Raw genomic sequence first — 14,845 nt, forward strand, 5'->3', positions numbered from 1 at the left:
TCAGATAAAAATATACATTATTTTTCTGGCAGAGGGGGGGGGGAGGGGGGGGGGTGGAGGGAGTGAGTTTTCTGACAAAAATCTGACCACCCCCGAAATAACAAGTGTTTTTTAGTGCCTTTGCACTATCTCCACGGGACGTTTATTGTCGGATATTTGGCTGCAGAAAAGTCTGTCTTTTGGATTGATGACATACTAGCTTATGCTCTATAGTTTTGTCTACAAATAGCACGTCTATTGAGAACCGAAAGTGGACTGCACCACCCCCCCCCCTGAGTACGGGCCTGCTTACCAATATTATCTTTGCAAACCATAAAAATGTTTTATGGATTTGGTCATTTGTAACCCCACAGGGCATTAAAAAGCTGGTAAGATATTTCGTGACTGATAAAGTCAAAGAATCATTAAAACACAATATATTACCTCCAAAACTTGACATGGTACGATGTTTGACTTGTTGCAAAACCACTATGTTTTAAAAACAGATAATATGGAAATTCATTGTTCCGAAAGTTTTCAATACCCATAGACGCTGAATTTTATTTTTATTTAAAAATTTGGCATTTTCCCACTAATCGAGGTGACCTAAGCATGTTTACTCGCAAAGTTTATTCGTGCAATGGTAGAATGGCTAAGTCTTCACCACAAGGTGAGACAACACAAACACGAGTCAATGTTAATTATTTAATTCGGTGTTAGCGTCGCATGTTACATTTTTGCGTCAGGACCACCCTATGGAGGATGAGGGCACCTCCTATTATTCGCTTCCGCTAGCGCTCCATCGCCCTGAAAGAAAAATAACATATAATAAATCATGGCAATTATATGCAGAATCACACGCCTTTTGTACACTAAATAATTTGAATTATAATCAGAACACTGCCACCCTAGCAGTCACAAATTATAAGCCTCCTGTAAAATTGCTTATCTCTGAGCCTCGGTTGGAATAAAACTATTTTTGCACAGGTAACAGGACAGTTGTGTCAAGAAATTGATAAGTTAGTGATTTGCTGTCCACTCATTTTTTCGGTACAAAATTTTAATTTTTGCGCTATTCGTGATCTAACGCATCTGCATAAATTATTATCGCGCTGTGATGAAAATGCTCGTCTTTTAGAGCACGCACAGCTTGGGGAGCGACTACAGAATACAGGACAATGGGACTTCACACCTCGATTTCTATAGAAGACGCAATAAATACAATGGAAATGCAAATAGGTTTGGATGTGGCCCTGAATTCTGTAGTCTAGCTCAGCTTATTTTACTCAGCATTATTTTACTATAAATAGGAACAATTTAGGTGGACAAGCCTTGGAATAATATTTAATTTGGTTTAGAATATGAAATTTGAATTTAGCGCTCAGAGCAATTGTCCTGACAGGTTTAAGCATTGACGGCTGATTGATAACTGATTGTTCTTGAGCACGGGGGTGGGAGGAGCTTAATGAAATATTCTCATTGTTGTCAAGTTTATTGTTTAGACCACTAGGTCCCTTTATAACTTTGTATGTAATTACATAGTCCTAAAAACACTTAGTTTTCTTATTGTGAAATGGCAGAATTGACAAGTACTCTCGGTACAATCATACCTACAGCCCTTTCAGATATTTTTCATGGATTTGTTAAATCAAAAGTATTGTTCACCGCCTGTGAATTAGGTATATTTGACGTACTGTGCGATAAGCATTCGGCAGAACATGTGGCAGAAAATGTTAAACCAAGCTGCAAAACTGGCTCAACTCGTCGTCTTCTTGACACACTTGTAGCTATGCAATTACTTGTCAAAGAAATGGACAGCGACCCGCCTGTCTACTCCAATAGCCAAACTGCAGAGGCATTTCTTACTAGGAAAAGTCCCAAGTCTCTCATAAGCTACTTTGAATTCCTCCACGCCACCGATTACAAGCTATTTGACAACCTGAAGCATGCGGTTGTCGAGGAGGAGCCACAATGGCAACGAGCCTTCGATCAGCCGGCTTCAGAAATTTACAAAATAGTGCATTCCAATAAAGAAGAGCTGGTGCGTATCTACTCGAGATTTGATTGAGTTCACCGATTGGAAGCACCTGGGGTGATGTCTGCGTTTGACTTGAACCCTTTTAAACACATGTGTGACCTTGGAGGTAAGAAAGGGAAAGTCCACTTCGGGTAATCTGGCAAAGTTATACAAATTCCTCCAAAAGAAAAAAAATTTAAGAGGAAAAAAAGATTAAGATGGAGTGAGCGGAGGGGGGGTAATAATAAGAAATGCATTAAGGGTCTGTACAGGAGCCGAAATGATCCCAGGACCCGAAACGATCCCAGGACCCGAAATGATCCCCAAAAGTACCCCAACTGATCCCCGGACCCGAAACGATACCGAGGAGTCCCCGAAATCAACCCCACGGAATTGCGGTAATGGACAAAGGGAAAGCAGAAGAAAGCACTTCCAATTCTTAAAGCATAATTAAGGGTTGACAGCGAATCTATTTCTAAATAACATGACTTTAAAAACTTAAATTCCAATACAATACTTCTATTTATTACATTGCCCCGGCGGTAAACCCATAAACAGAGTCCAAAACAAATACACAACTTTTAATTGCTACTGAAGGGAGTACAACATAAACATAGCACAGCCTTGCTCAGAACAACCAAACTTTTGACCTTTGAAACATTTGCAGTCCCAACACATGACTCTGACACTATAAATCTCGTTTCCGGTAAACATCACCCCAAAAATCTATATTCATTTGACAACCAAACTTGTTTTTCACCACGAAATCCATGTTCACACGAGCGAATATTTACCGACAGCCGGTTTGGCCGAGAAGATGGAACGACAAAAGCACACTGAGGGGCCACTGAGTAATGCACTCAAACAACCCTTTTACTACCGTTGCAAAATATTAAGAGATGTGGCTTTTGTTGAAAGCAATATGTGAGTTTTGAATTTCCTTATGTAGAAGTCATAGAAGTGCGTACGTGCGTACACCACTGCATGATTTCTTTCTATCTCTCTTTATGATAGGTCTTTCATTCACCGAACACAAACAAACATTTTCCTACAGGAAAGCAGAGACATGTCTAATCTGTGGAGACATTCGTTTATGGCTTGTTCTGTATAAATTATTATTCACTCCTGGTTCTTCAAATTACCATCACGGGAATTTTTATTTGACCCCAATTGCTGACTCAACCAAGCTGTCGAAAGCTGTATTTCCCGCGCAGTCGTATATAAAAATCTTAATACTATGGTTTTAGTTAATTCAAATTTCTGGATAGTAACAAAAATGACGCTGATGTTTCATATGTTTTTAAAACTGAAAGCCAATCCACATTCCTTTTGTTTGTCCATTACCGCAATTCCGTGGGGTTGATTTCGGGGACTCCTCGGTATCGTTTCGGGTCCGGGGATCAGTTGGGGTACTTTTGGGGATCATTTCGGGTCCTGGGATCGTTTCGGGTCCTGGGATCATTTCGGGTCCTGTACAGGTCTCATAATCTAAAACAATCAAAAGACGGATGTCATAAAAACATTAAGCGGAATTTCAACCAGCCCTTTCTCTGATAAAAATTAATCCGTCCCTAAGCGCGAAAATAAATATAGTGCGAAAGCTTATGCGTTGACATCATCAGACTACATTCAAAAGCCGTTCTTTACGGGTAACATGGCTGTTTCAAATGTAAGTGTTCACGTGAACAGAGTCGATTGTTTAATATCCAGTAGAACGAGCGGCTTTTGAACGTCGCTTTTATTAATTTGTTATACTGTATACACAAGCAATTCAGAGAATATTATATTATTCGTGCTTTTCAGGAGGAACTGGCTGTTTTTCATACGAGGCGTGCAAGCAGTATCCTGCATTAAAAATCACAATTTACGAAATGCAGCCAATCTTAGATGTCGCGCCTGCTTTCAAGCCAACCATCGCTGATTGCCCTAACCAATCAAACGTCACCTACGTAGCGGGAGACTTTTTTAAAGACCCACTTCCGGTTGCTGACCTGTATTTTCTGGCCCATGTTCTCCACAATTGGGCAGAAGAAAAGGTTGACTTGCTACTTAGCAAAGTTTTTGCAGTGCTGCCACCAGGCAAGTGTCTCTTGGGGTTACTTGCTTCAGCGAGTGTTGATGTGTGGTAAACCCATGGGTGGGGATTATAAGGTAATTGGGATTGTTGGTGCTTCATTTCCCATCATGTCGATAAGGAAAAGAACGTTGTGTGACTGTTCTAAGAGTGTTTCGAGCGAACAACATTGTAATCTGTTAAAATATTACATTTTGATTAACCCTAGAATGGTAGCTTTGGAGATTCTCCAACTCTCTATTCTTTTTTAATATCATTGTTTGGCCTACAAGGTGGAGGTATACTTCTTGGGGAAGTTCTTCTTCCCGTTGACGAGCCGAATCCACAGCTCTCTGCACCCTTCCTGGACCTCACCATGCTAGTGACCTGCGAGTCAGGGGCACGTGACCGTTCGGGCCCCGAGTACAAACGATTACTGGAAAGACATGGATTTCAAGACGTGCGGATGAAATCCTTGCCAGGCGCCAAAACGACCGATGCTGTTTTCGCCCGGAAACCTTAAAATCGCCACGGCGCGACGGCACTTATACTTTACCATACGTAATTTTCTAAGACAGCTTGTGAACAAAATTACAAAATATCCGCTTTGGCATTAAACCAAATAGAAGAAGTAAAAAATAAGTCTGAGTTAATTCTATAGAAAATTTCTGATACATTTCTTAGACTGCCTAAAATCCCCTTCGTACCACAAATCTCCATGACATTGACTGCCTAAAATCCCCTTCGTACCACAAATCTCCATGACATTGACTGCCTAAAATCCCCTTCGTACCACAAATCTCCATGACATTGACCTTTAGACGCCCCTTTTCCCAAACAATGATGACCCACTCGGTCATCCCCTTGAAAAAAAAAAATGCAAACTTTGCATGGTTTCAGATGTTGAACATCTGATCTAAGATGAGCGTTAATTATTCGCTCGAAACTTTTAGTTTTGACATATTTACAATCAAATTTGAGCTCTGAAACGATTAGAGTGGTTGCTGTTTATGTGCAGTCAGGGCCGTAGCAGGCCTCGAAATATCGGAGGGGGGCACGATAGAGAAACATTAAGAAAATATGGGGGGGGGGGGGCACAGCCATGCCCCTACTGGTCATTTCCTTATAATTTTTGGAATTATTTTGGGGGCACATGCCCCCAGTGCCCCACCCCTGCTACGGACCTGCTAGCCAGACCGTTGCCTAAATTTTGCCAACCGAAACCTATCAATAATGACCTCAGGCTGATAACTTTGACCTCACACGAAGCAAAAATAATGAAAGGCTTTGGACTCCCTTTACGGTCGAGTAAGCCTGCGCGAAGCTGGCAGTTTTGTTAAGTTTCAGAGCAGTTTTCTTCCCGAGAACACGCGAACTCGTTTGTAATTGGTTATGTTAGCGTGAGCGAGCTGGGGCTCCTCAAGGGTTGACTACGGCTACGTAGCATGGCACTCCATGGCACGTCGTGGCAATGCTTTGCCGTACATTGCCATGGTGTGCCATGGCTAGCCATGGCCCACCAAAGTATTTTCATATAACCTGCCAAACATTGCCATGATGTGCCATTGCATTCAATACTCAAAGTACGGCAAGACATGGCACACCATACCAATGTATGTCAAAATATTGCCATTACTATTATTGCCATACTATTAGTATGGCTCGCCATGGCACGTCATGGCAATGTTTTGTCATACACTGCCATGGTGTGCCATGATTTGCCATGGTCCACCAAAGTGTTGCCATAACCTGCCATACACTGCCATGGTGTGCCATGCCTTACCATACTTTCAGTATGGCACGCCATGACTTGCCATTCTTCTAGTGTGGCACTCCATGGCGCGTCATCGCAATGTTTTGCCATACATTGCCATAACCTGCCATACATTGCCATGACGTGCCATCACTTACCATACTTTCAGTATGGCACGCCATTGCACGTCATGGCAATATGTTACCATACATTGCCATTGTGTGCCATGGCTTACCATGGTCCACCAAATATTGCCAAAGCCTGCCATACATTGCCATGACGTTCCATGGCTTACCAAACGTTTAGTATGGCATCCCATGGCACGAACCGACGGCTCAACATTACCACAGTAGACATTACCAAGGCGACGCTAAAACTCACATGAAAGGATGCAATTATTTGCAGCATAAAAGTTTTTTATATTACTTCCCTATTATTAGGAGATGCAGCTTGTATTGATAAAGAATACTGCTTTTTATTCCTACTCCAGTCATATTTTAAGAAAATAAAAAGGTCGTCAAAATACACACTCCCGTGCGTTACACAAAGATTAATTAATATTTCATTTATCCTACTCATTACTGATACTAGTCAGTATTCCACAACGAGATCACGCTATCAACTATCAGACCCCGAATAATATCAATACTTTCTCTCTTTAATCATAATCGATTGCACCAAGTTAGAGATATTTTTAAAAGCTGTGTTAAACCATGTATTCAGCAATGAAAAGAAACTTTACAAAAATAGCTGTTAGTATAGTTTTAATAATTAAAAAAATTGAGTCACTGAAGGTTGTTTTTAGGTTGTTCTTATCACGCCCTCCTAGATAAGATAATTATTTATACTAGTATATGGTGATAGAACCTACAAGATGTCGATAAGATCAAGCGCATTTGTCAGGTAAAAAGGTCATTAATAAAGCTGACGACGCTTAAGCTGTTTTAGCGAGTTAATAAATGGCCCTTTTGCGATTCACAATATGATAAAGATGGCTTCAGGCAAACAATTTTATTTGCAGCATCAGAAAATTTACCGTTATAGCCCCTTTTCAGCAGTCGTCTACTGTAGTTTGATAAACTCCAAGCAGAAATCATGAGTTCTCCAAGTAGAACTAAAAAACATGAAAATGTTGCCTTGTAATGAGCATCTAAATATAGATTCATCAGACGCTATTATCAATCGTAATTAAATAGAATCTGTGTGTCTTGGAGATGTGCAGGTGAAGGCAAGTGGCGTGGAAATCTACATTGGCCGATTTTCGCTTACGTCACGTAGCTATGGCAACGAGTGCCAGAAAAGCGCTTTGAGTTTCCAAGTGGATGTAAGCACTAATCGCCAATATACAACCAGTGCGTACCATTAAATGATAAAAAAGCCAGCAGTTCATTTGTATAATAGAGTTTGGTCGAGATCAAGAGCAACCACCTGAATGTGAAAACGAGAAACCACAAGGTATGTATAAAAAAGTAAACGAACTGTCATTCTATTCACTATGCTTAATCATTTATCCCATTCAGTCTTATTTCATACGCCATAGCTTGTAGAAATACACTTGTTGAAATATAATATGACATACTGCTTTAATGGTAGCTTTGCTGGTTGAACAAAATAATAGAATTAACCATGAATTTAGATCCCGCAGTCATCCCTGGGAATGCAAATTGTCTTCGCTTTCACGCGCATTTTGTTAAAACACAAACTTATATATTACAGTTAAAGCGTTTTTTCCCCCGAATGTTAAGTTTATATACCTGATGAAAGCATTGCCAAATTCGAAAACGCAACAATAATTCATTTGATACCCTTTGAAGCCGGTAAACAGTTTCCTGTGCGCAAGCAATGATTAGTGTTCAACATCGCCCAAAAAGGACCGCCAAATGTTATTGATGGTTTCATGCCGTTTACATGATTTCAAACATCATCAAGAGTTTTGTTCGTGACTAGAGCCAGGTTAGCTAGCACAGCAGGCGAAGGGTTTGAAAAGCATAAAAATCCACCGAGTATCAAAATTAGTTCGTCGCTAGAAAAAATATTTAAACCCTAAACGAGTGTACTCAATAATCAACACATAGACAGACCTAAAACAAATGGACAATAAAAGGACCACCATATGCTTGTTACCTATAGTTGCTGCAAAGGCTTTTATTATTTGAATGATAAATAAGCCTCTTTTGATCAACAATTGGTGCGCTTTTTATTAAAAACCTTTTCTTGTTGTCGGATTTCCTTTTTTTTTTAAAGATAAAACCTGAATTTCATTTTCTGTAGAGCAAGCACCACCTTTGGTTTTCGCACGTTGTCATTCCTCGTCTAGTATTTTCTTTGTATTTGACAAAAGGAAATTACTTTTGCTAGCGCATACAATGATAATTATTTAGGTTATGCACGAGCCAATGAAAGACAGTGGTTTGGAATATTTGAGATTTGGTTAAATTCGAATTGGAAATTTGTGAGACAGCTATTCCGTAGGGCGTTGAAGCACAATTCTCCGCGCAACCAAAATGGGATATCGCAACCGATGCGATTGTTTTGCCGTGCATGTGACTCTTCGCAGTGGAAAGGAGTTGGTATTGTGCTGGTTCATTAAATTTGTCCAGAAACAACACCTGCCTGTGCAAATAGACCAACAGGAAAAAGACATTTGTTGAAGGTGTTAGGAAGTTCCAGAAATATATGGAATTTATCATCGTAACTACTACTATTAGTCAAGATTTTTCGTCTAACTGGATTTGTCTTCGGGAATTTTAAATAGTATTAAACAAATCCAAAGCGGTATCATATCCTAGTATTTATTTTTTAAAGAACGTTTTAGTTCAAATTCTTTTAGCTGGTAACAACGTAAACGTTCGGAGCGTCCTTGGACACTTAAATCAAAGAGGGGCGCTTGTTGCAAAATTCACCGTCAGCTCTGTACGAATAACTGTCATTTCTTCATTTCGTGTAATAATATAGAAAAAAACAAGCTGAATAGTATAGATTGAACATTGACCAAGAGCAGCTTCAGCAAACAGTTACAGTACGCGTCTTTCATCTATAAGTTACGATCAATCATTTTTTTTTTGGGGGGGGGGGGGGGGGGGTTGCGGCACTTATTCGAAGGGAGGAGGGGAAGGGGGTCGCTAATCCAAAGCGGGTCGCTATTGGAAACTGGACTGTAAGCATTCAAGCAGCAAATGAACAAATTCATAGTATCGTAACTTTAACATTACCACAAAATGAGATTCAAGTGTTGTAATCGTCAAAAGCCATGACCATTCATAGTAATCAATACCATTTAAGATTGACTTGCAAAATTGATTTGCAAAGGTAGTATTCTTTTATAAGTAAAATCACCAGGTGGTCACAGTATAGAAGTACAAAACCTGAGTTAATTGCTTTTTTTAGTTGCTTTGCGGGTGAATTTGGTAAAATAATAGTGTTGCTGGTGACGGTTCTAATCGGGGGCTGGTCTGATCTGATCTTTCGGAAGATCGCTAGTGACCCTTCAGCTCGTCTCTCGACTGGCAGAAATCCACCCGTATGCACACTCACTCAGAGTAAGTATAGGGGACTTTGCAGGAACGTACACGGAAGGACCGTCAAATACTATCCTTTTCTCATGATACCTATCACTGCTCCCGTCCCCTCTCTCCCTTAATTGGAATACCTACCAGTTCACTGCCAAAGCACCAAGGGCTTTTTAAATTTCATTATTGAAGAGCAAGATGATATGATGATTGTGACCATCTTTTGTCAACTAGAAATTCCATTGAAGATAAAACGTCGTTTCTTGATATGGAAATAAGAGGAATGAGAAAACAAATATCTTTTTTAATCAACAAAAAAATCATACAAAACAAAGAAAGAAAAAGCCATACTCGTTTTAGGAAGAATTAAGAATAGGAGTAGTCGTTTAAGTTGCGTTCCGTTTTACCGATTCTCTCCACAAAGTTATTTATAAACACTCTTTCTACAAATTATTTTTCAAAAAAGTTAATTGATTTTTCATAAGCAACTGATTGCTCTCTGATGAAAACTTATTGGCTTCGTAGCAGGTATGCCTTTCGATTACATTTATTAACGCTTAACATCTGGTCTTTCTTTCAAATACGCAGAAATAGAGAATCAATCCTAGCCCCCTATTCAAAGCTTTTAATAAAGCTCTTATATTTGGTTAGAAAAAGGACCTCTTCTTCAGTGTACATGATTTCATAAACACCTGTCACATTTTAATGTACTTACTGTGTGACAAAGTCCACAATAAAAGTAAACACTCCTTCACTAGAATGCCAACTGATTTTAATAATTAAAGCCTGACTTGTTTACATTTAAGACTCTCATTATCACTCACGTATAAACACAACCATGGGAATAACCTCTTGTGTGTTTGCTTGTGAAGGTTTGCTGAAGATGAACTCTTCAGACGATTCAAGTTCCGAGAGGTGCTTGTTCTTAGAAATCCCTCTTCACCAAACCTCGCTATCCAGCCACTTGATAACGGCGACGTGTGTGTTAAACTCTCTGACTATCATACCGTCCGTGCTTGGAAGTGCAATCATACTTATAACCATGTGGGGCAACCCCAACCTAGAATTTCCAAGCCACGTTTACCTCTTCTGCTTGGCTCTGGCCGACTTTGTGACCGGCTTGATCGTGCAGCCGTGCTATGTCATCCACAAGACCGCTTGGCTTCTTGGACACAGAAAACTAGACTGCATAGCACGCTTGTTGACGGAGACCGTAGCGTGGATTTCAGCAGCCGCTTCATGTGTTATGATATCTACCATCAGTTTAGACCGTTTTCTAGCCGTTCGACTTCATATGCGCTATTCTATATATATGACCCGTAGTCGAGCCATCAAGTACGTTGTTTACATATTAGTTAGCTTGACCCTAATAAGCTGCTCCCGTTACTGGGCATCGGATAATCGTCCCTTCGTCATCATAGGCGTTTGTGGAATCCTCTCTTCAGTCGTCACAGTCGTCGCCGCTTATCTCTACATCTTTGCCGTCCTTAGGCGACACAAGCGTAAGATCGGTGCCCAGAATGTCTGTACATCTGTTTCTAATGGTAGCGAGAACAACGCGAGTGATATACAGTCAAAAGTCACTCGGCGTTCTGCTGTGAGTCTTGCATATGTTGTGGGGCTTTTTGTCGTCACATATGTGCCGTTCGTGGGTGCGCTTATCGTTGGACTAGTCCAGGGTTCTGTGCATGGCCCCTCAATCGCTTATGATGTTACGCGCACCATCGTGTTCACGTCCTCTGTGTTGGACCCTGTCATTTATTGCTGGAAGATACCCGACGTGTGCGTGGAGGTAAAAAAGACCTGGCGCAATTTACGGGCAAACGTTTGCCCGGGGTCTACCGATAGAAACGACAATCAAGCGACGGGTGTAGAGAATTTCAGTGTCTCTACTCAACGTACTGCTGGTAACAGCTAATCTGAACGTCAGAACTCAGTCACAGTAAACGATCGTTTTACTGCCCCCTTCAAATAAGCACCCTCCTTCGAAGTAGTGTCTACTCTAAGGCTATAAGAGGAAGTTAGATCAGAGTTAACATGGATTTAAATAGGCTTTAAAGATTCATCAAATAATTTGAGTGAAGGACCTGAATGCATTTACAAATTAATAATGTTAAAGTGTAGGTACCCCCAACTCCTCTGATTATTTCTGTCGTTTGTGACGCAACATAACCTGGAGTTCTAAAGTCATGTTTACCTCTCCTGTTTTGGTCCTGTCCGATTTGTGACCACTTTGATCGTGCCCTGCCTACACGGCCCTGTTAACAGCTTGCTCCTCTTGTATGAGTTATCTTACATCAGCTATCACTTAAAGTGCCCCTAGCATCAAATTCAAGTAGCTTGTTTTTAATATTAGGTAATGGGTAAATAGGTAAATGGTTTTCATATGATATCAGAAAAAATCTCTAAATTACACCACGGGCAAAGAGACAAGCGTTTAAAAACCACTTTATTTTCACAAGTTGACTCCATAAGACGAGCCCGCGCGCAGTGAGAGCAGCGGGTGCTTGCTCAAGCTAAAATTTGCAAGAAATGTTTTCATCGAGTAGCTTATGAATTACTTTTTCATTTTGAAGAGGCTAAGATGTTAAGTTTAAAACGCTATTCCTTTGTATATGTTTTTCTGCCGCTAAAACATTACAGGGAAAAACTGCTGTAGATATATGTCGCTACTTTTTATCAAGAAATGAAAATAACGTTTTGCATAAGTCCATATAACCTTCCAGAGTTGATTGATTTGGTCAATTCATTATATTTTCATACAAATGGTATGTGGTCCGTTTGGACCCTATAAAACGCGCGTTCGCGTCTGTAATATTGAGGTATTTTGGTCAACCTTCGGGAAAAAGGCCGTGAACTGAAAGGCCAGGGTCCAGTCATTTGTGACGTAGATCGAGATGTCACACAAATTACATGAGGAAATATATGCGCGTTTAACCGGTTCCCGTCTTCATGCCTTTTTAGTCAGTGCGGAACATATATTTGATAAACAATCTTATTAACCAATCAGAGATGAGTATTACTATGCCCAGTCTCACGCGGACACGCCTCAACTCAGAGTAGGAAAACAAAATGGCGGTCCCGTCGAATCGGGAAAATCATGTTGAACGCCGCTTTTTAACTCTCTGCTAGCAGTGATTTCTTATTATCTGTTTAAGCAGGGATTTCACTGACTCAAGGCGTCAGATATATCCTATTTGTGTTGTTTCTCATCGGCAACAGACCTCATTTGCATTGTTATTTTTACGACTTCACCGAATCGTACTGTAATGAACGCGGAAGGGTAAGCCACTGCTAGCAGGGTATTATCTAGTTGTACGTTTCATCAAGTCATACAAATGCACAAAATTTCTCTGTATTTATTTTGCTTTCACACTCGGAATGAAGACACTCCAAGAAAAAAATTAGCTGGGATATTGAAACTAAAATGAATCTTATACAGAATGGCAGCGAGTCTCATTAAAAAAATGAAGCTAAATCGTATACAGATTGGCCGCGAGTCACTGTTTATTGTATGCAATTAAAGGACACGAAAGTACTGTTTAAATGTTTACATTTGATCCTGGAATAAATAGATTTGCTATGATCAGTAAATCTCAGGAATGGCAGATTGCTGCATTAGTTTGCTATTACTCGTTGTAAAAAAGTCCTTACCAAAAATGCTCACATTATGGCTTTTTATAAATGGATTCTAGAGGGGGCACTTGTTTGAGGGGCTATGTAATGTGCTTATTCAATGAGGGGTGTATGTATACCTCGGTGTTAGAACCATCCCCAAAGGACTTCATTCACTTAATACACAGGTTCTAACACCAAGTTAGAGCAATTGAGGGTGTATTTCATTGTGTGTGCAGACAAATGGAAAAAGACATAAAGTGTAAACTAGAGTGAGGAAAAGGTATGGTAAGGGCAAAGGGGTGGTGACTAAAGGTATGTCCAATGGGGGGGTGCTGACACAGGTTGTGAGGACGAAGTAAACTTGTACCAGGTTTGATTTAGGCCTTGGAGATTATAGGAGAATGCGAGTATAGTCATACCCTGGGTACCAGAGGCTCCAAGCTTCACTAGAGCAGATATCATATGGAAAATATCTATTCAGATTTGGTGACACTTCAGGTCCATTTTTTTCTCATCAGTCTCTATTATATGTGCAAAGAGTCTTTTTTTTATAAAAAGGGAATTAAATTGATTTGATTTAATAAGCAAATCTGAGAGTTGAAGCTCCCTTATAGCAAGATTTTGTATGTTTGGGCTATAGAATTTAGGTGGTATTTGTTTGGGAGGTAAGTTTCTATGCTTGGTATATTTTATGTATAGAACTCAGGTTTGGGTATTTTTGAGGATGAGCAGGGGGGGGGGGGCTAATTTATCAAAACGTTCTTATCGCAAATGCTTATTTTAATATATTATGCCCCTCTAGCATTAGATTTTAGAGGGGGCACTGGTTTGAGTGGCTATGTAATGCGCTTACTCAATAAGGGCTATTTTATGGTGTGTGCAGACAAATAGGAAAAGGCATAGGGTATAAAATTAAAGGTTGAGAAATGCATGGTAAGGGGAGTGAGGTTGTGATGACTGAGGGCATGTCACATGTGGTGTGCTTACACAGGGTGTGAAGTCAAGGAAGTAAAATCGTACCGGGTTTGATGACTAGGGCCTTGGAGATGAAGAGCATAGAGTTTTTTTTTATAAAAGGGAATAAAAATAAATTAAATTTAATAAGCAAATTTTCCTTCTAAAACTTTTTTACGGGACTGGCAAGTTTCAAGCTTTTGTATGTTTTACGAATAGAACTCAGGTTTGGGTTACTTTTTTGGGGGAAAGGGGAGGGGGGGCTATCTATTCTTGGTGGAGTTTTGGGTATATAATTCAGATGCGGGTATATTCTTAGGGGTGGCGCGGTTCCATTCTTTTGGGGGCATAAAATGTTAGTATCTGTCGGAACCAACAGTCATGTTTACAGCTAGAGTGCCCCCCCCATGTTGTTGTGGTGGTCGCAGGGCAAGACATTTTGCTAAAAAATCATAAGAAGCGAACCCCCAGAGACGGGAAGGGCAAAAGGGTATAAGGGTATTAGGATATTATATTTCCTCTAATTATATGCTATTAGATAGTGGTTAGACCCCTTTTCTCCCTTTCCTCATCCCTCGATATTGTGATATTATCGGAGATTATCTTATTATCATGTACTAGATGTCTAATTAGAACCCTTCCTTCCATCTGCTCTACCCCTCGATATTGTGATATTATCGGATATTATCTTATTAGAATCTACTAGATGTCTATTTAGATCCTCTCCTTCGTGATATTATCTGAGATTATCTTATTAGAATCTACTAGATATCTATAGAGATTTCTTCGTCCTCTCTGCTGGACCCCTCGGTATTATCGGATATTCGACTACAAAATCTACTGTGACTGTCACGTTGGTAGAACGAGTATATATGTGATATTATATTATATTAGGGGGGGACCAGGGGGTCCTTGTTGAGCAGCAGCTGTGGTTTAGTCCAACCTTCTCCTTTGCCGAGGTT

The 14,845-nt window shown here is 40.1% G+C and overlaps 3 protein-coding genes and 1 long non-coding RNA gene across 4 annotated transcripts; 3 read left to right on the forward strand and 1 right to left on the reverse strand.

Annotated features, from left to right (window-relative positions):
* Nucleotides 1-670: 670 nt before the first annotated feature.
* On the reverse strand, nucleotides 671-9,801 carry LOC125561277. The gene is made up of 2 exons (XR_007307309.1): nucleotides 9,456-9,801; nucleotides 671-786 (listed from the first exon to the last, which is right to left on the reverse strand). It is a non-coding gene; the product is annotated as an uncharacterized LOC125561277 (long non-coding RNA).
* LOC5506520 (acetylserotonin O-methyltransferase) lies at nucleotides 1,539-4,677 on the forward strand. Its single transcript, XM_048725264.1, has 3 exons — nucleotides 1,539-2,123; nucleotides 3,800-4,075; nucleotides 4,343-4,677. The coding sequence occupies exons 1-3, from the start codon at nucleotides 2,075-2,077 to the stop codon at nucleotides 4,570-4,572; spliced, it is 555 nt and encodes a 184-aa protein (XP_048581221.1). The 5' UTR covers nucleotides 1,539-2,074; the 3' UTR covers nucleotides 4,573-4,677.
* On the forward strand, nucleotides 1,553-2,047 carry LOC125561276 (acetylserotonin O-methyltransferase-like). The gene has a single exon (XM_048725265.1). It carries the CDS (start codon nucleotides 1,553-1,555, stop codon nucleotides 2,045-2,047), a length of 495 nt encoding a protein of 164 aa, XP_048581222.1.
* A 348-nt stretch (nucleotides 9,802-10,149) lies between the features above and the next one.
* On the forward strand, nucleotides 10,150-11,229 carry LOC5506519 (beta-1 adrenergic receptor). The gene has a single exon (XM_032374885.2). The coding sequence runs from the start codon at nucleotides 10,150-10,152 to the stop codon at nucleotides 11,227-11,229; it is 1,080 nt and encodes a 359-aa protein (XP_032230776.2).
* Nucleotides 11,230-14,845: the final 3,616 nt, after the last annotated feature.

The sequence above is a fragment of the Nematostella vectensis genome, chromosome 3, assembly GCF_932526225.1.
Source record: "Nematostella vectensis chromosome 3, jaNemVect1.1, whole genome shotgun sequence".
Taxonomy (NCBI): Eukaryota; Metazoa; Cnidaria; class Anthozoa; order Actiniaria; family Edwardsiidae; genus Nematostella; species Nematostella vectensis.